The sequence below is a fragment of the Hippocampus zosterae genome, chromosome 15 (assembly GCF_025434085.1).
Source record: "Hippocampus zosterae strain Florida chromosome 15, ASM2543408v3, whole genome shotgun sequence".
In the NCBI taxonomy this organism is placed as follows: domain Eukaryota; kingdom Metazoa; phylum Chordata; class Actinopteri; order Syngnathiformes; family Syngnathidae; genus Hippocampus; species Hippocampus zosterae.
In genome coordinates, this window is record NC_067465.1 from 13,660,475 (window position 1) to 13,682,301 (window position 21,827).

The 21,827-nt window shown below is 43.1% G+C and overlaps 1 protein-coding gene across 1 annotated transcript in view; it reads left to right on the plus strand.

The window, feature by feature from the left end:
• The window catches only part of phlpp1 (PH domain and leucine rich repeat protein phosphatase 1), a 53,659-nt gene that overhangs the window by 24,536 nt on the left and 7,296 nt on the right, over window positions 1–21,827 (plus strand). Inside the window, exons 2-8 of the mRNA XM_052087807.1 lie at window positions 12,110–12,306; window positions 12,735–12,860; window positions 14,269–14,417; window positions 18,425–18,571; window positions 19,930–20,157; window positions 21,173–21,375; window positions 21,532–21,592. Of these exons, the coding sequence (XP_051943767.1) occupies window positions 12,110–12,306; window positions 12,735–12,860; window positions 14,269–14,417; window positions 18,425–18,571; window positions 19,930–20,157; window positions 21,173–21,375; window positions 21,532–21,592 (1,111 nt within the window). The remainder of the gene's footprint in view (window positions 1–12,109; window positions 12,307–12,734; window positions 12,861–14,268; window positions 14,418–18,424; window positions 18,572–19,929; window positions 20,158–21,172; window positions 21,376–21,531; window positions 21,593–21,827) is intronic.

Sequence of the window (21,827 nt, forward strand, 5' to 3'; positions counted from 1 at the left end):
GAGGCCGCCATGCTAACCAGTTAACCAGATATCAGTTAATGCAACTGGTTTTTGCTGAGGTCTGTGTGGCACATACCGAGAACTGTCCACCTCTGCCTTGTTTCCCTTTGCTTTCTTGCACTGCGTCCTGTTCATTATTCCAATCAATCCTCATTCTATCCCTTTTGCTACTGAAGGCAGTAGGCACTATGAGCCCCTCATTATCCCACTTGAAATACTATATAAATACAAATATATACAAATAAGTACGAAATGCATTATACCTGCACGCTTTCCTACAAACCTTCATTGATGAGCTTTGCACACTTTCTCAGGCATACATGTAATGCAGGCTTATTGTGTGCTTGAGGCAGCACGCACACTTGCACACACATTTGTCCACCAGGGTGACAACATCAGCTTGTCTTGAACAAAAGGGGGGGGGGGCATTGAAAAATCCCCCACAGCTCTTATATGAGTACAAGTGTTTCTCTCTGAGTGGCTGATCAGCGGGCTCGTGTTTTCCAGTGTAAGGTTTCGTAACATGCACGCACATTACATAACAGCAGCAAGAGTGAAGTGAAGGGGAGGGGGCTGACGGGTCTGTGCGGGGGGTTGCGAGGGGAGGTGTGCACACATTTCATGTACGTCAGCGTCCCCCCCCCCCCCCCACACACACACACACACAGCTGACAAACTGTGGGAATCACTGAGGGAGAAAGGGAAAAAAAATCCTCCTTATGTTGCCAACACCTGTGATTCAAAACATCCGTCTGCAGCATCTGGGGCTATTTTTAGCAGATATTGATCAAATTACATGATAAAGTATTTTCACGGCACACCGGAGGGTCGTGAAGGACGCATCCGCTGGCATAAATGTCACCATTGCTGACACCGTATCGCGCTAAAAGTCAGTTCTGTAAAGATTTGTACCCGCAGATTATTGATTTATAAAGTGTCTTCACATAAGACCTTTTTCCACTGATTCTGCTTTCTACCAGGTATAAACCTCGGGTTGTCTTGGTTTGTCTGAGTTTTAGTGATCACTGTAATGCCTACAGTGTGCATGTGGGTCGATTACAAAGCCTGCAGCGGCATAAGACCGTTAAATTGCTACCTTCCCACACAAAATGAGAACAAACGAGTTTGTTGAAGAGGGTCTTGCACGTTGTGACCTTGTCTAGTTTCAGGATTTGTTTCACTTGACTGACAGAGCAGTTTAGTCAGTGTCAATTTCTGTCCAGTTGACACAAGCGACAAAAGCTTATCAAAACTGAAAAAAAAATCCATTCACTAAACTGTATATTAAAAAAAAGTGGGTGCGTGAAACAAACAAAAGATATTTTACTCAAACTACATTTTAGATTGCTAAAACTACCGAATAGTACAATTATTGTACAAATGTGCATTTTAGACTTGAGATTTCAGGAGTTATTTTAATTGTATTTATTTTGTTACTGTAGTACGGTCGTATGGAAGGAAGGAAAGTCGAACAGTCATTTGGGGATTGTAGTCTACTTCACATTATTATACAATACTGATTGACTTTTATTTTTTTAGCGCTTGACATATACTCACTCCACAGCCATTTATATAAACAAAGAAAAAAAACACAAAGTAATAAGACCTAAACTAAAACAAGCATTGTCAAAATAAAAATCGACAAATATGCTTTCAGAATTGATGCGAGTTGAATTGAAAAAAAAAAGTCAAATGAAGAAATAGTATCACGAGAAATTCAAAAGTTTTATAACCAAGTAGTCTTTTTGGTTTTAAATGTTAGACGTAAATGCAAATGGCCGATTACCAATACCAAGCACTGCGACTGGGCCGATACTAGCCTTATTTTAAGGTACAGTATTGGGTACTCATGGTCGATACCAGCCATTGATACTTATGGCTGGTATACTCAAGTATAGCATATTGGTGAACCACCATGTGCATCAGATAGGGTCTTTGTTCACAATTTTTGTGTGAATTCAAATGTTATATATCAGAAGTAGTTTGACATGCTTGGTATCACTGAGTTATGAAAGAGTGACTACTCGTTCAGGTATTGGTGTGGGAAAAAAGTGGCATCCAACATCCCTATATTTAAATGAACAGACTGTTGTTGGATGTCCAGATTAGTTTTAGCTTCTAATACGTTGCACTTTGAACTTGTTGATATGTTGCTGTAATATTTGTGCTTGCTGATATGTCAATGCACCACATACACACAGTTTCATTGCTGCCTTGTATTGTCGTTATTGGTGCTCGTTTTTTGGGCTCTGCTAGCGCGAGGATGAACTGCTCGGCTCAGGCTCCGCCCCTGATTGTCATTGTAACGAAAGCCACACCAGCTATTGGCCCTCCTAACATGAGGCAGCAATTTCAACAAGGCAATAAATATGGTGTGGAGTGTGCTATATTTTTTGTGCTCATTCAGTCTTTTGACAAGAGCTTGTCACAGACATGTTATTATGACACCTGTTTTGAACTGTGAAGAAAGTTGCATCGCCAGTTGATAGCTGCATAGGCAAGTGAGGACACAACGGTTGAGTTGCTGAAGCTGAAAGATGCTCCGTGACAGTAAACAGCAGCGCCAACTCTCATGTCACAAAGCCTTTTCCACTTGCGTACACTTCCCGTCATCTTATCGCAAATCATATGATTATCGAGATCATTTCAATTTGCCATCTCTGCCCAAACACGCATTCATAAATGAGGCTTAACGCATGCAGAAAATGCATTTCAACTTAATCCTGTTTGCTCGATTAATGGCGTACATAATGAGCACAAGCTGAAACGAGAAGCTCAGCGAGCTAATCAACTGCTCGTGGCGCCATTTAAACAAAGTGGGATTTACATTTATGATTATGATTTTGCAACTGCGTGTGCGTAATGCACTTCTGACATGACTTTGCATCACCAGGGCTCTTTTCAACTCACTACAGTCAGGTCAAGGTTGGACGGTGGAGACTCTGATGTTGAACGTCACCTTTTTTTTCACTCCCTGCTTCTCTTCTTATTGGCCAAAAATAACCAGCCTAAAAATCAAAGACGCTATTCATTCTAGTTTTGAACTTGTCGAGTTAATAACGCGAGTGCGTGAGTGTGAGCCATTGCATGACCACCACCTTCCTTATTTCTCATGAGAGCCATGTAACACATCACCTTTTCACGATTACACTAATCAGCGGTGGCACATTTCTCACATCAACACGTCTCACAACTCCATCCTCCCTCTGCTCGCCTCTGTGCACCCATTTGCGTGAGGACATCCGATACTCTTAAATAAGATGCAAATTAAAGATCATTTGATGTGAAGCGGTGGCATTTAAGCGCTTTGGGATCGATTTGGAAAAATGTCCCATCTTCCTGTGTCTGAAGGGTAACAGGCGGTGCGAGGCAAGAAGCGAACACCACATTAACTGTGGTCACTCACCTGTGGTGGCCTTTGCAACCTCGCAGCAAGACTGCCAGATGACGCCCAAGAGGACAGTCAGCCAAATAATGGGCCGTCGCTTCGCATCGCAGTCATCACATTAATAGACACCGCGAAGGGGGAGCTGCAAATACGTATGACGGTGTGAAACAATGGCGGCAAGGCACCATAACCGGTCCATTTGCCTGCAAACAAACCCCTAGGTAGAGGAATCTGGACAATATGCGTGTCTGTGTTTTGTAACAGTGCAGCTATTTGCGTCACAGGCTAACAGCTGGTCTCGCTCTGTCTTATCTGTGTCACTTCACCGTTTTTATCCCGTTGTGTAAAATATATTTTGTCCTTTGGAAATTAATTTGTGTACTTTTCATCAGTTGTCAATTTGTTTAGAGAAGGACTGCTCAAAACATGCCTTAAGCATTGTGACCGATTTGTAAAACGTGTAACTCCATGACATGGCATGTGTGCACCTCTTGTTCCCACTCGAGATAACCAGTCGAGTGCTCGTCACAGATAACTATCGCTCCACAAACACATTCAAGTCTCCTTTCCCAAAGCAGATATCGGTGCCAAATGGGAGGCTCGTTATAGATCAAGCAAGGCTAACTGTTAGCTCGTCTGGTCACTACATTGTGTTTGCAAGCTCTTTGTCATTTTTGTTGTGCTAAGTGACTTGTGACACCTGCTACACAAACAGTCAATAAACCAGTTGTTCCTCTTTTCTTTCTTTTTTTTGTTGTCCTGGAGTAGTGAAAGCAAGTCTCTCCCTAATTGGCTGTTTTATGTGAAACACTGAACTCACTGTTGACCAGGTCTAACATTTCTTTGTTAGTCATGACCATTTCGTTGAGCAAGAAGAGGACCTGAAAAAAATCACTGGTAATGCACAGAACAATATCTTAGGATAATCTTTCAAGGCATCTCAGGAACAGGCCTTAGGGCAGGGGTGGGCAATTATTTTCCCGAGGGGGCCAAATGAGAAGCAGAAAATATTGTGGAGGGCCGGGCCAAAAGTTAGAAATAGAAATAGAAAATAAAAAAGATAGCACAATGTATGCCAGTAATAGTGTAACATTCTCCTCCACCATCACACTCAGCAACGGTTCTCCTCAAGGATGTGTACTGAGCCCCCTGTTGTTCACGCACTACACAATTGACTGCTCTCCGACTCTTATTAGCGGTCCAGTTTGCGGAAAGGTTTTAACATGATAACAATCAAACCATTCTAGGAAATGTTCATTTACTCGAGCCACAAGCAATTCACTCAGAGCATGGAATTGGCGGAATCGGATTGAGTAAGAATCGCTTAATGTTTTTCAAAGTCTCGTAGATTTGAGTCTTTCCGACTCCAGGCGTCTCCTAGGCGTTTTGTACTTTGTCACCCGCTTCGTTTAATCAGATACATATAACTTTCCCTTCCATGGTCATTACTCTCTCCCTCTTTCTTTGTCTTCCCCTCCTTCCCTGTGCTCTGCAACTTGAAATAACTGCGCCGCCTGGTGTTGAAATACCTGTCATAACAGGTCCAAACGAAATGAATGCAATCAAACCTTAATTTTGCACCAATCTTCGGGGGGGCGGATTAAAAATACCAACGGGCCGGATTCGGCTCCCGGGCCACAGTTTGCCCACCTCTGCCTTAGGGGAACTGGTTAAATTCCTATGATAAATTTATATTTGCAGGTATTTTGAGGGATACAATTTGGTGACATGTTCAGGTTATTTCTTTTTTTTTTTACACTGACAAAGAAATTGTTTTCATGTTGGTTTGTTTGTGAAGATTATTCAAAATATTTCCAGTACATTTTTATAGGCAATGAAAACCACACTAACATTGCCGATTGTTTAGCACTTTTGTTACCAATGGCAAGGATGGTAGATTTGTGAGATGAAATGTCAGAAATGTGTTCAAAGTCTTGTTCATGATGCCAGATGATTTCGATATCATTGAATAATTATGTAACTTGATAAAATAAAAAGCACCGGTAGTTCTGTGCGGGAGGTCTGCTCTAGGATGTGGTTTGGTGCTAATCCTAATTTGAACAGATCAGCATCAGCAGAGGCTTCCATGGCTGTTGATTAGCATAAGCTCCCGTTGATGGTTAACATGACGTTATATCCACTAACACTGGATATAATAGATTGATCAAGTTGCTAATGCTACGAAGAGCGGAACAGAGTCTTAGGGATTATTCATATCCATCACATCTGTCTGCCCCTATAGAAGCAGCAAATGCGTTTCCGTACATGCCTGGCGGTGACTTATGTGGGTCACCCATGCCCTACGGTGCAGCACGCCCCGTCGTATAGCCGAGGTGTGCCGATGTCAGCTTGCATTTAGCGAAGACAGGATGATGAACCGAGGATGTGTCCTTGTTAGCTCCGGAAAGCTTCAAGAGTAAAATAATAATAATAATAATAATAATAATAATAATAATAATAATAATAAAAAGATGAGACTGGTAAATGCAGGGATGGATGAAGGCAGTTCGGGCTTGGGTGCTGATTCCTAACAATGACTGATATCAATGCCAGCGGGGCAGCTTGAAGGCCACATGGAAGACATCGTACTGATCTATTCCTGGAGTACAATTGGAACTGAAGTAGCATACTCATGAAAAGAATTCATTTATCCCAAACTGTCAGTACAGCGCATCGTAGGTTTACAGCCAAGATGTTTTTCTATATCCTTTATCACTTACTTTTGCAAACACAGCTGTAAAATCACAACTATAGTACAAGAACTGTATTTTCAAGGACAAAAGGCGCAGTTTTTTTTTTCATACTTTGGCCAGGGTTTGCGACTTGTACTCTGGAACAAATAATATGTGAAATTATAAACACATTTTTGTTGTTCTCTTTTTTATTTTTATTTTAAATTGCCATGTTTGTTCTTGGTGTTGGATTTTATCAAATACATTTCCGCAAAAAATGTGACCCATACCCCAGTGCATTTTTTTTCTTTATTATGCATTTTATGGCTTGTGCAACCTATACGCTGGAGTGATTTATAATTCGGAAAATACAGTATAAAAGTAATTACCACGTATTCTTACGCCATTCTGCAAACTGATCTCAAAAGGTCATATGCCATTACCAATGTACACCAAGGACCCCATGTATAAAGATAACATATCCACTGGTTCTATAAAAACTAAATAAATCAAAAATAAAGTAGAACTTTCAGGTTGTAGGGTTTCAAAGTAGGATTAGGGTTTTCAAATAGGTCTTAAATTAGGTTTGGTTTCACAATGGTGGTCTTCAGTCAACCAAACAGAGTCGGACCAAATGCACATGAGCTCGTGAAGAACATGCAAACTTCACACAAGATGGCCTGGCCAAAATTCAAACCTACAACCTCAGAACTGTGAGGCAAACATGTCAACCACACTTAGTCGATTTAAACGGCTTCCCTCATCGCATACATGTTCTTTTCGAGAATGTGTATGGAGGCAAAATATCCTGAACTTGTGGAAGTGGAAGGAAGTATCACCAGGAACACACACACACACTCCTGTCACAGTAGGTCTAGGAATAGATTTGTCCAATACACACCCATCCGGCAAGGCCTTTCTATTGTGCCTACTGCTGCAGCCTTCGAAGATAATTGGAAGCCCAGCATGAGTAACATCATCCCACCTTAAAATACTCTTGGTTTAGGTGTCGCATGTGGACTACAGAAATTGTGTTGACGTCTGAGCTAAGACAAGAACATCGAACGATTGCCTGCAGTGGTTATTCAGGAGACCCCGTTGTTTCCGGGATCGCCAATGTAAACAGGATGCTCACGTGAGCGTCCCTCCCATCTCCCCACTTCCTCCAGCATAGTCCCCCTAGCCCAACCTTGAAGCCTCCTTCATCCGAGCGAGATGATGCATCATCAGAGGAACAACTTTGCAGCAGGCTTTGACTTTCATGCTCCAACATTTCGGAGGGGTGATTAGATGGACACGATTTTTGTTAGTGGATGTTTGTGCATATTAGCAATGAACAAGAAGTAAATTAGGAGCATATTACGCTGGCATAGCAGACTGCACGTTTCAACAAAAGGTCCTAAAAATAGTACAAATGTGCCCATGTGACATATTGAGGCTAAAAGCTTTTGAATAATTTGTTTAGTACGACATGTGCAAACCCCTCTCTGCCCACACTCCCCACTTGAGACACTGCATTCACAGATATTTCTTCCTTATTCACCGGTTTCGTTTACTGTACAATTCAACACCTCTCTCAAACCACTTCTCCTATTGGCCGCGTTGTTTTTCGTCACTGCGCGCTGTCTTCCAAACTGAACGTTTTTCCAATTTCCAATTAAAGTGCATCTGTGGTCATGTCGCTTTTACACTCACTGGCGTCACCATTCAGTGCAGTAGCAAAAGCTAAGCAGTCTCATCATATGATATTTTGAGATTACCCACAGCACGCAATTAACTAGGACCAAATATGGACAAGCCGGACTGCTGTCATCATCGACTTGCACCATCCTGCCATGTGGTAAGCACCACAAAAACCAAGAGCAATGTGAAAAGGACTTAGACCTTCTAGCATCTACTGTATTTAGAATTAAAAAAAAAAAAACGAGGTAGCTGCTGTTTCTGTTTACCGCATCAAAAATGTAAATTGTCTAAACGCTCTCACAATAGGCCAAAAGCACCTGTATATAGACCGTGCTGGCACATTAAACGGTCCCTTAAAAGTAGATAGAAAAGCTGAACTTAATTTGCTTCCTTCACACTTGTTTCAGAAATGGAACATTACAGTGGACCACCAACGTGCAACATGACTTTAAAAGACGCAAGACGAGTCGATGGCGACACGTGGACAATTCGTTCACCTTTGCTGCCCCAGCACAAAAATGTACAATCGGTACAATCGACATGTTATCCACACAATAACCGGTCAAAGCAAACAGTTCCTGCAAACTAAGCAATTGATTGTGTTGCAAACACAAGATTAGTAGAAAAGCGTTCAGATCTGATTCGCTACAGTGATGATCAGAAAACACCGAAATGAAAGTACAGAGCAGCAAATAATTTGATTCAATAGTTAGAAACATCATTATAGCTGCAAGCAATGATGGACGGGCCCTGGCACTCAAACTTTGACGCCATGCTCAGCCCACGTTAGTTGATGTTGAAGGCTTGACAGATGAGTGTTACCCATTTGTGGGATACCCACTTCTGATCCCACATTGGAATTTGTTAAAGCACAAGCCTTAAAATGTCTGCATCAGACTTGGCTTACTCCCAATTCACTTTCAAGCAGACTTTTTCCTGCATCCTCTTAGTAAAATTAGACATGTCCGCTTAAATTGCAGCAATCTCTAAGACTGATGCCACGGGCGCTACTGAGGGAGGAGATTTTTTTCGTGGCGAATCCTGAAAATGATCATCTAACTTTGAAGCCGTGCTCCTCCCACGTAAGATTGTGTTTCCTTAAAAATGACTGCCTCTTTTTTCACCTCCATGCAGGCGACGTTTTGTATCAATCGGTGAAACTGGTGTTTAGGGGCACAACCGTCAAGGGACCATTGAGTGAGTTTTATAATACATTAGATTGAGCACATTTAAAGCGATACATGTGTTTACAAAAAAGCTTTGGGGCATATTTAGTCCCTCAAAAAGACATTTGGGAATAATAATGAATGATTCAAATAAACAAAAGCGGAGGTTGCAGTACGTCCTTCCAGTCACCATGTCAATAATTGGAAAAACACAAGAGCCTATACAAGTTCGCACATGCTTATTTGAGAATCTCTCCCTCCCCCCAGTTTGTGTTTGCACTGTAGTCAAATATGTGAATGAGAGGTCAGGAGATTGCGCAACATTTTCCTCCACCAAACCAAACTGTTGGTCAGGGAGGTCCTTTTTTAAATGTATTTGTCTAACATTGCCAACAAGTATGACGCCTCTAGTGGGAAATAGAGACACTAAAACAGACTGGACATGGTGGAAGTGACTGGCACATGGCGCCCCAGGGAAGCTTTTTGTGGAGGTGGATGTTTCGACACGGCGATAAGGCGGTGTGAGTCGACAGGACACCTGATAAGCAAACCTGACTGTCGGGTTTGGCAGGCTGCTCGGTTTGTCAAGTGACGCCTGAGCAAAATTCAGCAGAAGTGCACCTGGCATTGAATTGGAGCTTATACTCATCACTGAAGGCAAATCCTGACTATTCCGTTCCAATATGCTAAGTAGGACATGTGAGGCTTACAGTTGTGCCGAATGACTTCAGCTCAGATCCTAGCCCTGTTTTGTGGAAGTATTGTAGTACTACAAGCTCAATGTTGCACCACTCAGGTCACACCTCAGTGGAACCTTAAAACTCGAACACATTCGGCAACCTCCAAAGTGGCTACCGGTCCAGGTTCTATCCAGCCGTATTCGCTCAAATTCATTTTGGATTGACTCAGAGCTCACTCGATACGCCAATTAAAGCAAGTGATAAAGGAAATGGATGGAGGGAATTTTGGTCAATTTCCAAAATGGTTGACCCTTGAGGCCCTCTGCTTTTGATGTACTGTTTTACTGCATCTGGGATTGTTAATATAAGCTACAAGTCATTTACCTTTAGTGGACCCATTTAAATTCTCACACAATCACAATTTCAACACAGGATCTGTGTCTAAGTAGTTTGTGACCTTTTTTTAATTTTATTGTTAATATTGGATTATATGGGTTTTCGCAAGCAGGTAGCATGATGGTCTTGCCGTGTGGTTTACATGTTTTCCGATTTTCCAATATTCCAGCTTCTTCCACATTACAGAAACTCACATGTCAGATATATAAACGGCCCTCAGTTGTCACACAGATCCAAATGTGTGTGTCAATGGTGTCAACATGTTCACTAGGAATGGCTGGCGACCCCTCCACAATGGGTTTCGCCTCATGCAAATAGCTGTGGATGAAAAGATGCTCAGAATGATTGGCAACTTTATGAATGTTAAGGTCAGGCCCAATATGTTCAAAAGTCCTCTCATACAGAGCACTTCAAGCACCATCACTTTGTAGTAGTACATTAGCTGTCTTGTTTTACACTCGGGAGAACCTCCTGAAAGAAGTGCGGGGGAATAGAGTATCAAGGGGAGCCAGATGGCTTCGTCTGGCAAACTACATCCTCCAAAAGCGCCAAGGACACAGTTTCAAAAGAATTTAGTACAGCTGAACATGGAACGTGGACAGAGGGGTCAGATGCGGTATTTGAGACCGGAGTCCTAGCTGTAGAGACCTTATCAATGAAAAACTGAAGGAATCTGTTACACATCTCGGGTGAAGAATCCGAGCAAGTAGGCAGAGGGGGTTTGAGTACAGAATCCCCTGTACTCAAGTGGCCCTTGTACATTCCATCCTGTAGACTTGGGCCCCCTGTCTCCTTATCTTAAGTCAACAGTCTCAAACTTGGGCCTTAAACTGGACAGTGATTTCAAACTCGATCTGCAAATTGGTGCTGTTGTTAAATCCAGCTTCTTTCACCTTAGACAGCTGGCCAAAATAAAACCTCTCCTCTCACATAACACTTTGAGACAGTAATTCATGCCTTTGTCACATCCCGGCTCGATTACTGCAATGTAGTCCTCCATTAAGCGCCATCAGCTGGTCCAGAATGCCGCTGCTCGCCTCTTGACTGGTACTTGTAAGAGGGAGCATATAACTCCTACTCTGGCATCCCTTCACTGGCTCCCCATTCATTTTAGAGTTATTTTCAAGATCCTCCTCTTTGTTTTCAAATCTCTGAATAATCTCGCGCCACCTTACCTCTCTGAACTCATCCGCCCCTACACACCTGCCCGGCGCCTCAGGTCTGTGGACCAGTCTTTGTTAGAAGTACCAAGAACTAATCTGAGGCTCAGGGGGGATCGAGCCTTTTCTTTTGCTGGTCCCTCTCTCTGGAATGACCTCCCACTGAACATTCGGCAAGCCTCCTCGCTGCCCATCTATAAAGCCCTCCTCAAAACTCACTTGTATTCTTTGGTATTCGACTCAGCATGACTTAGAATTGTTCTTGGTTTTACTGTTTGGTGCTTTCTACTGCCTTTATTACCGATTTGTCTTACTGTTTATTGTGCATGTTAAATTGCTCCATGTACAGCACTTTGTATGCAGCGATGGCTGTTTGAAAATGCTCTATAAATACTGTTGACTTGAATTGTGATTAACATTTAAAAAAATTTTTTTGATTAAAATACAGAACTTTATTTGATGACCAGGTTGTTAATTCATCACTGGCTCGTCAATCTCACCTAAAAAGACAAGTAGATTAGTTTAAAAAAAAAAAGTCAAGCTATAAAAGTCTAGTGGAAAATTTGAGCGCACCTAACTTTTGTGTTGGTGCACTAAAGAAAAAAGGTCGGGTGCACGACCGGACTGTGCAGTATTATAGTAGCATTGTCAGTATTCTCTAAGATTTATGGAAAAAATATATATACATTCAGTATATATACCATAAAATCACATTGTCATGTATATTAATATTATGCACCCTCTGTCTCCATTGTGTTTTGGTTTAGTTTGGTTTCGTGCACGTGGCACTTAAATTGTATTAGTCTTGGAAATGCGCTTAAAAAACCCAAACGTCTTGTCAAGTAAAATCTCATAGAGCGCCCTCATTCTCCCCAGAGGGCGAACATTTACTCAACCCCCCCATCACATGCCTCTGCTAACCACACAATAATCCCCCTTCCCCTCCCTTTCTCTTGTGATCCAGGGAAACCCCAAAACATTGAGAGCTCCGAGCGGGTCCAGCTGTCGGGGATGTACAACGTCCGCAAAGGGAAGCTGCAACTGCCCGTCAACCGCTGGACCAGGCGGCAGGTTATCCTTTGCGGGACCTGTCTCATCGTCTCCTCTGTCAAGGAGAGCCAGACGGGGAAGATGCACATCCTGCCGCTCATAGGAGGGAAAGTATGTCACGTCGTCAATTTGTCGTGTCCTCAAATTGCTCTGCCAATGCGGTTCGTTATCCATTTCAGATATGCTCCAGAGCACTAACAGTTGTCCTTGATGTGTTCACCTTGAAGTCTGTTTATTTTCAAACCTAGTCAATGTTTCTGCATATAATACACAATACAATACAATCGTATGTGTGTTATATAGAAGGAGGAAAAAGTTCTCCAGGATCGGTACCTTGCTTCTTAGCTTGCTGATGAACCAATCCTTTGAATCAGGTGTTGTTTTCAACAGGGTGAGATGGAAAACAGGCAGGACACCCCTGTTGTCGGCACTGGTAGCATAACTTAATTTTGAACTAATTTACCGCGGGCATAGCCAATGAAATGGCCAACAACACCCTCTTGCTACATTTGTGTGTGCGTGGGTGTTAATGTCTGCAGGTGGAGGAAGTAAAGAAGCACAATCACTGTTTGGCCTTCAGCTCGGCCGGGCCCCAGAGTCAGACGTACTATGTCAGCTTCGACAGCTTCACAGAACACCTCCGCTGGCACAGACATGCTGCCAAGGTAAGAGAGAAAAGCAAGCGAGGGAATGGGTTGTGCTTATGCATATACTTTATTCGCGGGTCAGCCGCATTACAAATCACACGCGCACATGAGCACTGATAAAAAAATTCTAACCTCCCCAAAGAGTACACAGCATGTGCAAGCACAGCAAAGTGAGCATACTTCATCGCAGTCCACACTTTAGTGTGGAACTCAAGGGTCACATCACCCTCTAACCCCCTGCCCCCACTCTTTTTCTCTCTCTCTCTCTCTCTTTCTCTCTCTCTCTCTCTCTCTCTCTCTCTCTCTCTCTCTTTCTCTCTCTCTCTCTCTCTCTCTATCATTTGAACTCAAGTAGGTTATTGCGAGAAAACCTCTTTTCTAAATATTAATAGGGACATGCGTGTCGCCGGCACCCAGAGGGACACTCATAATAGAAGCCTGCATCGAGGCAGCACATGCCCAAGCCACGGCCGTACAAACGCTTTTGTTTGGCTCCCCTCAGACAAAGGTGGCTGCTGTAAGTGTCAGTTGCACAGTCTCTCAGGCTATTGGCCCGGGTAAAGTAGGACTGAAGGTTTCCACTGCGGAGAATGTTGCGACAGGGTAGTTTGCATTCAAGCACTGCCTCGAGCAAGACACAAAGATACCAGCTGATAAAGGACATAACCTTCTCCAACTTCCCCTTTGACATTGATTTTATTTTACTTACCTACCACCATTGTGGAGAATTTCCCCTTAGGGGTCAGTAAACGCCTGCGAATGACAGGCAACCAGTTCAGGGTGTACCCAGCCTACTGCATGAAGACAGTTGGGTTCGGTTCCAGCACGCCTTGCAACCCCTTGTGAGGAGGATGGATGGATGGCTCAATAATGATGATTTTTTTTTTTAATTGTTATTCATGTATTTATTTAAGGGAGAATTCCCCATTGGGCATCAGTAAAGTATATTGCATCACATTTTTTCCCCTACCACCAGTTGTGGAGAATGACCCCTTCGGGATCAGTGCCGTAGGATGATAAATAATTTCACCTACCAGAAACCACCAGAAATGTCCTTTATATATTAATATATATATTTCTATATATATTTATTTTGCTGTAAGGTGCCACTGATAATTTTATGACACCGAATTTCATGCTGTCGAACAAGAAAGTGTCCACATATTAGTCCCGTACTGTCTATATTTGATGTCCTAGCCAACGAGCAAGTGATGCGAACACAAGCAGTTAGCTGAATAACACGATGATGTAACGTGCATTAGGTCACCGAACTAACCCCACTTTCTCTTTCTTCTTTGCGAGTTCAAAGAAGATTGGCCACTGAATGCCATTTGACCCTTCAACTATAATCTGGATGCACACAGAGTCGTCCAGCTAATCTTGTTGAACTGCTTGCTCTCATGTGCTGTGTATTCGTCCTTTCTAGATGGTGTCGCAGAGGATCAACTCTGTGGATCTGTCCTGCTGCAGCTTGGAACAGCTTCCCTCCAACCTCTTCTACAGTCATGACCTCACCCATCTCAACCTCAAACACAACTTCCTTCCCGCAGACCAGTGGCTGCAACAGCTGCAGAGGTACAACGCGATAACAGAATTAGCGTTCATCTGTTTGATTAAAACTGAGAGAAATCTTTGTAGAATGAGATAAGATGAGCCATTGTGAAAGGAGAGAGTGTGTTTTAAGATCCCAACCAGATTTTTTTTTTAAGTGAGAGAAGGGCACATGTGACAAAGGGAAAAAAACCCCCAGCATGTTCTTGATGCTCTTATGTTGTGTGGTGGACTCGAGATGACCAATACAGCATACCGCACATCTAACCATATCTCCACTGACCAGCCCAAATCTCCTTCGCCAAACAAGATCTTTGTCATAGTAGCGAGGCTTCCTGTGAGAGGCAGCTTTGTGCATCAAATAATCAGTAAGATATATCTGACAATTCGGCCAATACTGACTCCCATTGCAAGGGCAGGATAAGGCTTGAATTTGAATTGTGTGCGTGTGCGTGTGCGTGTGCGCGGGCGGGCAGGTGTATACTCTGCTTGACATTTGCAATGATCAACCCTAACTATTTTCTGGGCAGATCAAGGGGGAAAGTCAGCATTTCATAGGTTCATATTTACTGATTTTGATTGATCACGATAGGGGAAAATGTTCATACTCGCCCCCATATTGTGTGTCTGTGTCCGTGCCCGTTGAGCAGATGACCAGTTTGGACCACTTATATGTCCACCTGCAGTCTGAACAACAGGAATAAGGGGGGCACACACAGGGGCCGAAGAGACTAGCCATATCAGCATGTATTGTATTGTATTGTATATATCAGGCAGAGCCAAATGAGCCCAGAGGGCCATTTTCATCAGCAGGGACGCTTTTAATGTCACTGACTGACTGGCCCTTCTCGCTCCCTGTCTTCATGGGCACCATCTGCTGCATGCTCATTGCGGTACTCGATTAAAGTACCACAGCCAACGTTTATGGACAGTACAGTATTTGTGATTATATGTGCAGTCACGTGAATGCAAAAGGCCACGGGTGGCTTTATTTATTTATTTTTTTGTGCTGCTTAAGGTTGCTGCCGGATTACGTTTATTATATGCGCTTGCAGAAAGAGAAAAGTCCGACCTCTTCCAGGGAAAGTAAATGTCCATCGGCTACATAGTCTTGTTGTTCAAATGCAATGCCTGGAATGTGCGTGTGTGGTTGCACTCGTGTAATCTGAGGTTCCTGAATGAGTCGGCCGCTTATGATGTTCTTCCATGGTCATTCATAGAGAAGAAACATGTTATGTTTTTTTTTAATTCTACAATTTAAAACAGTACCCGTTTCTTTAAATAATGTTTCTGTGGCATGCGTTAGTCAAAATACCCAAATGATCCATCGTTGTGTACCACACTGCACATTCCTTCACATTATTATTATTTTTTTTTGATGAATTTACCGGTAGTCGTTTTGAGGGGCTGTCCCACTCCAATTTAGGCAAGAACATGACCGCATACCGCGCCACATATACTGCTGTGTCAATGGCGACTTAGGCTGTGGTTGTGAAGCTGACTCGGGGCAGCCTGTCCACAGCGAATTCTGCTTGAAACAAAAACCAGAGTGGAATATGATGACCTTCCATTGAGGGCGTTAGATTACAGAACACCCCCCCAAACAAGTGAAATCTGCCATAACCTTTGGCCACAAGCCGACGTGGAATTTTAGGTAAGATAACCCATGTTAAACTAAAAAGAAAAACATTTACATGATTAGAGGCGCACATTTCAAGTCCAACTGGTACTCGTTCACTGCGCAATTAGGAAACGGAATGTCGGGTGGAAATCTGACCTCTAATTTTAATATGTACGTACAAGTCCCAGGAAGAAAAAAGAGAGTGCTTGGTTGTTTAATTTGACACTTGATGGAGTGGGCAAGGGACTCCAGGCACCCAACGATTTGTTTGCAACCACTTAAAAAGTTAATTTTCATAATGTTTCCTTTTAAATGTGAGTGAAGCACAGCTTTCCGCACTGGCCAAACATGGAAACATTCCTTTAGTGCTGCCAAACCTGAGTAGGCTCATCCTCATTTGACTCAGCCTGATGACACAAAAGGAGGTCAGTAATGAGAAAGACGTGTTTAGCCGAGAGTCGAATTCTTTTTTGCAGCGTTACCAGAAGGACCAAAGCCTTTATGGATGTGTGTGTGCATACATGCGTGTGTGTACTTTTTGGACAGTTTTGTGAAAAGCTGTTTTGGGTTGCATAAAAATACCAGCTGTGTGTGTGTGTGTGTGTGTGTTTTATTTGTTTGGTTGTTTGTTCATAACATCAAACTTGGGATTTTGTTAGATCTCCCAAAAGGAGGGCCACGCGTGGCCATGCTGCCTGCCTCCTTTCTCTGCCATCTTTGCTCTGTTGGCCAAATACTTAGTGGCAGATCAGATAGGCAATAATCAGACTCGCCATTTCCTCTGGCATCAAACTGCCTTAGTTCCCAGCATGCATCTCTCTCTGTCTGAGCCTGAGCTCATTCCTCACTGGCCATGCAAATGCTTTTGGCTTCTTTATTTATATCTGTGGGGATGCTTTTGCAATTCACGAGGGACAGCTTTTGCCACGAATGAAGGTATTCATAGTAAAAGTTGACCAAGTGTGACCGCGATGCTTAAAATATCTCAAATGAAGGCCTCGTTTAAATATATGCAAAAATGACTTTAATTCTTCAATTCTGGTCATAAAAAAATCCACAGATAGATTATAATTGTAGCATTTCGGTAAAGCAGAGATTTAAATGAATGGAACCATCAACAACATTTGCGACTCACGACTAATTTCGGGTGGACACTTTGGCATAAATACCTCTCATGTCACAAATAAGGGAGATGTTCTGTAGAACAGTCAAGTATAATGAAAACATTTATAATAGTCTGTATTTTTCTTTGTTTACCCACCGCCAGAAGTTCCCTTTGGGTGTCATAGAAAAATATATGCACTTATTTTATTTGCTCTGATGTCATGGTGCTGAATTAGAAAGGGTACGTTTTGTCTGGTGCTCTTTCATTCTGTAGACATGACACGGAAATTAAAACCACCCAATTGCAAAATGACGCACAAATAGGCTTTGAAAACAGTGTTGACGAGGGCATTGAATCTCTCAAAGTTGACCTGCTTTGGTCTCTAGTGGGAATTCAGCGCATGGACCTGGTGGCGCAGAACTCCGTTTTATTCCATTTGTTTCAAAGGATGTGATCAGTGCCGTGTGGTTTTGGCTGATTAAGCACACTGCAGTGGTGGCACAGCAAATAGGAAATTGGTCACGTCGTGACCAGTGCTCATAAAAAAGCAATAGCTGGCAAACCACTGCCAAATTGTGCACTTTTGCACAGACCTACACAGTGCATTTGCTTTTGCGATATTAGTCAAAGAGTAATAAATCCAATCTCTTTGGTTTCTTTCACCACAGGCCATGCAAATCCCCCCCCCTCCACCCCCCATTGTGTGCAGTGAAACTGTCCTCTAATCCTGCTTAGAGACAAACAGATTTGTTTGATCATAAACTCGCTGGTGGAGATAAAATCACTGGAGCGGCTTCAGAGAGATACAGAGAGGGCGCAGGAGCGTAGTCGACGATGGCACGATAGGACAGATGAGCAGAGGAGTAGGAAAGTGATACAGGCATTACTCAGCAGATTGCAGAGGTTGATTGAATGGCTGAATGACACACACAATGCCTGCGGTAGTCACCCTCAGCAGGAATGACTCGCCGGCTCTTATCAATCGCTGAGATGTGTTTTTTTATTTTATTTTTATTTTTTTACCTTCATGTGCAGTGTATGTGTAAATAGTAAGATGAAAAACATCCATTGTGGCCATTTTAAACAACTACCCCGACATTGTCTCTTTGCAGGCATGTGAGTAAAAACAAATGAGGGGCTGTTGACCCATATGAAGGTCACCCCTCAGCTACGGGACGCCGCTCCAAATGTCACCACCGGGCTCTGTTGTTTGACCTGACAACACAGACGTCAGGATTGCGACTGTTTGCTAAACGGGAAGTCTCCATGAATCTTAACGTCGTGTTGTGTCTCTTAAATGTGTAGGTTCTCTCGCCTGCGGAGTCTCAACCTGTCCAACAACCACCTCAGCCAGTTCCCGCTGGCAATCTGTGACATGCCCATGCTGACTGAGGTCAATCTCAGCTGCAATTACCTGCTCTCGGTTCCCAGCTCTGTGGGGGCCATGACCAAGTAGGTAACAGTAGGGTGTCAGTCTTCAAATTTTTTTGCCCTCTTTTCTTTTTTGTTATTGACATTAGAACTTAGGTCAGGCCATCACTCGATTCAAAGTGGCTGAACTTTTCACCTGACCCGATTGTCAATAGTTTGCAAAGCCAAATGTAGCTGTAACCTAGTAACAACACCAGGCAGCGCAAACGCCACACAGCGCTTCATTAGTTTCAACACGCTCAACACCTTTTGTGGGATTCGCCATTCATGCTCAGCTCGTTTAACGTGCAGAATTAAATGTTTACTCTCTGTCTGTTGTTAACCCTCAGCTTCGCTTTGTTTTACAATCATCTCACAATGAATCGTGTTGTTTAAGGCCGCATGAGATTATTTGAGGTTTTGTCTGGTGACAGTGTGACCTAATACTGATAATCAGATTGGGTGATTTCCCATAGAGGCAATAATTTTTGTATGTGGTACATGGACATATCAACAAACACAAATACCCTCGGCACTACATCAACAACTCCACGAGAAATACATTATGTGCCTGGAATCACAAGGTAACGGTTTTAGCGAGCGGAAATGTGCGCATCCAATGTTTTGGCTTTGAAGTGATAGCAATTCTATCCATAGGGGATGCGAGTGTTTCTGCATGGTATTCAGACGGCGTAGTTGTTTGAAAGTGGCACGGTTCGATGTTGAGCCCAGCTTAGTTGATCATATGGCAGGAGGTAGATGTGTGCGGGCAGTAATTTTTATTGCATAAATTAGCGACTTGTTTACATAACCGTGGGGTGGAAGTGCATAACGACAACAAAAGCCTTACCCGATTGTTAAATTCAATTGATGGTTGGGCTGGCACTCTAAAGACCCAAACCTTCTTGTACAAACAAAAGTTTCCCTGAATATTTATACCTGAAGTTTTCGACTACGCTTTTATTAGGGCGAGAGTTAAAAGTCATTGCATGAGTCACATTCAACTTTTGAGAACGTTTGACAACCGTTCAAAAAAAATGGATTGCCGTTTATTTTTTAAATATCATCACTGAGGCGAGAATTCATATTGTGGAGCCAATTTATAGTTTTCAGATAGCTATGCAAACCACTACCATTGCCAATGCGTGATTTAGCAGCTCTGCTTGGACAGCTTTGATTCAACACGAACACGAAGCCATGCATCCTGCAAGAGTGAGAGCGATGAGAAGTTAATATGTTGGAATGATCTGGTCGGCCTGCACATTCCAGAAGTGGCCAGTAGGGCCGGTTGGGCGCTTGCTGCCATCTGCTGACCATTTTCTGTAACTTCACTGCTTGACAGGCCACAACTCTTTGGTTTCCTTTCCAATCAGTGTCGCGTTTCTGTCCCCCACTGGCAGTTTGCAAACGTTTCTGCTCGACGGCAACAACCTGAGTAAACTACCCGATGAGCTGGGCTCCCTGCAGAGGCTGTCGTACTTGGGCCTCTCCTTCAATCAGTTCAGTCACGTGCCGCAGGTGCTCGAGCGGCTGGCCTCCATAGAGAAGCTGTGCATGGCCGGCAACAACCTGGAAACGCTCACCCTGCAGAACTTCCGGCTGCTCCGCGTCAAACACGTCGATCTCAGGTAACAGCAAAGGACGGAGCGAATTTGTGTCAGGTGGTTTCTAGAAGATTGAACTTTGACTGTGCCCTTAATGATGGAAACCAAAGCAGGGAGACAGCCAGACTGCAGAGAATCAGGAAATGATTTGCTCATTGCGACTCCGACAGGTGTCTCGCCATAGGTTAAGTTGCAATGACTTGCACTATTTGCAAGTTAATGCCTTACCCCTTGTAACTTTGCTCAATCAGTAAAAAGAATTGGAAAACCAACATGCTCTGCGCCATGCTCACGTGTCACCGACCGGGTAGTAGAGTTTTTAGGGCAGTTGTTTTGTGCCTGTCAGCATCAGAATACGTTATGAATCACAGGTTTTTAAAACAGCTAGCATGGCCTCGTAGCATGTCTGCCCTTTGTGAATTTTGAGTCTTCTCTGGCTCCTCCCCCATTCCAGAAACTTGCATGTTAGGCTCGAAATTGTCTATATGTGTGAATGCTTGCTTGTGTGTACATGTCCCCTGCAGTCCTAGATATTTTGTGCCTCTCGCCCAAAGCCTCACTGGAAATCTGAATGAGGATAATAAGCATTGTAGAAAATGCATGGCTGATTTAAAACATAATGTTAATTACAAAATAATATTCTGAATGTGCTGTATGGGAAAGATGGTATGGAACCATTCAGTTACTGTTATGATGTTTGTCTAGGTTTAGGACTCCTATTTACCTTAAATGTATTGCAGGGTCTGAAAAACATGTGCAGGAATCTTCACTGTTATTCAATGAAACATTTCATTGAGGTTTTTTTTTTTTTGGTTTGTTTTTTTCCCCTCAAAAAACATGACTTAACCTCACAGTATGACATACTTTTAGTCAAGGTTGTTCTAAAATATGCAACAGATGGCCACTTGAGCAAGAGGATTTATTTTCACCCTTGATGTGACACACCAGAGGCCCAACTATTAGTATTTGTGTACAAGCAATTAAGAATTCAAGTTTCCCTAACGCGCGCCCTTAAAACATCTGTTCTGTGTTCTACCAGGCTCAATAAGATCTCCAACATGGTGCCGGATGAACCTGACCTGCTAAGGCACGTCACTCAGCTGGACGTGAGGGACAACCGACTGACACAGCTGGATGTCTCTGTGTTTCCCCGCCTCGAGGTGCTTCACTGCGAGAGAAACCGAATCACCAGTCTCAAGGTCAAGGGCTGCCTGCTCAAGGGCATCTACGCCTCCAACAACGGTGGGTCTGAAGCTCCTCCTTCATTTGAGACAAAACCGGCTGATGTGAATATGTAACGTAACGGTCGCCTGTCCTCCCTTTTCCCAGCGACCTGTTTTTGTAGACTACTACAAATGTCTTTGCTGTAGGTTAATGAGTTTGGATTTCTCCCCGCAGAGCTGCAGAGCCTGGAAGTCAGTCCCGTGCCCTCCAATCTTAATTACATGGACATCTCGCGGTGAGAAAAATTGCCAAACACACACACACACACACACACGTGCAAGAACATAAAATGACCTTTAATGTGAAACACGAAAACGGAGGTCAATAGAAAGACAGTAATCTATGAGTTCGATTTATGTTTCAAAGCACTTAATCAGTATCTCAGGCTTGAAAACACTTCCTCCTTGCACCACCATGAATTAAACACACTCGGGAGAAATATTAGCTGCCACGCTTTAACAAACCGCACA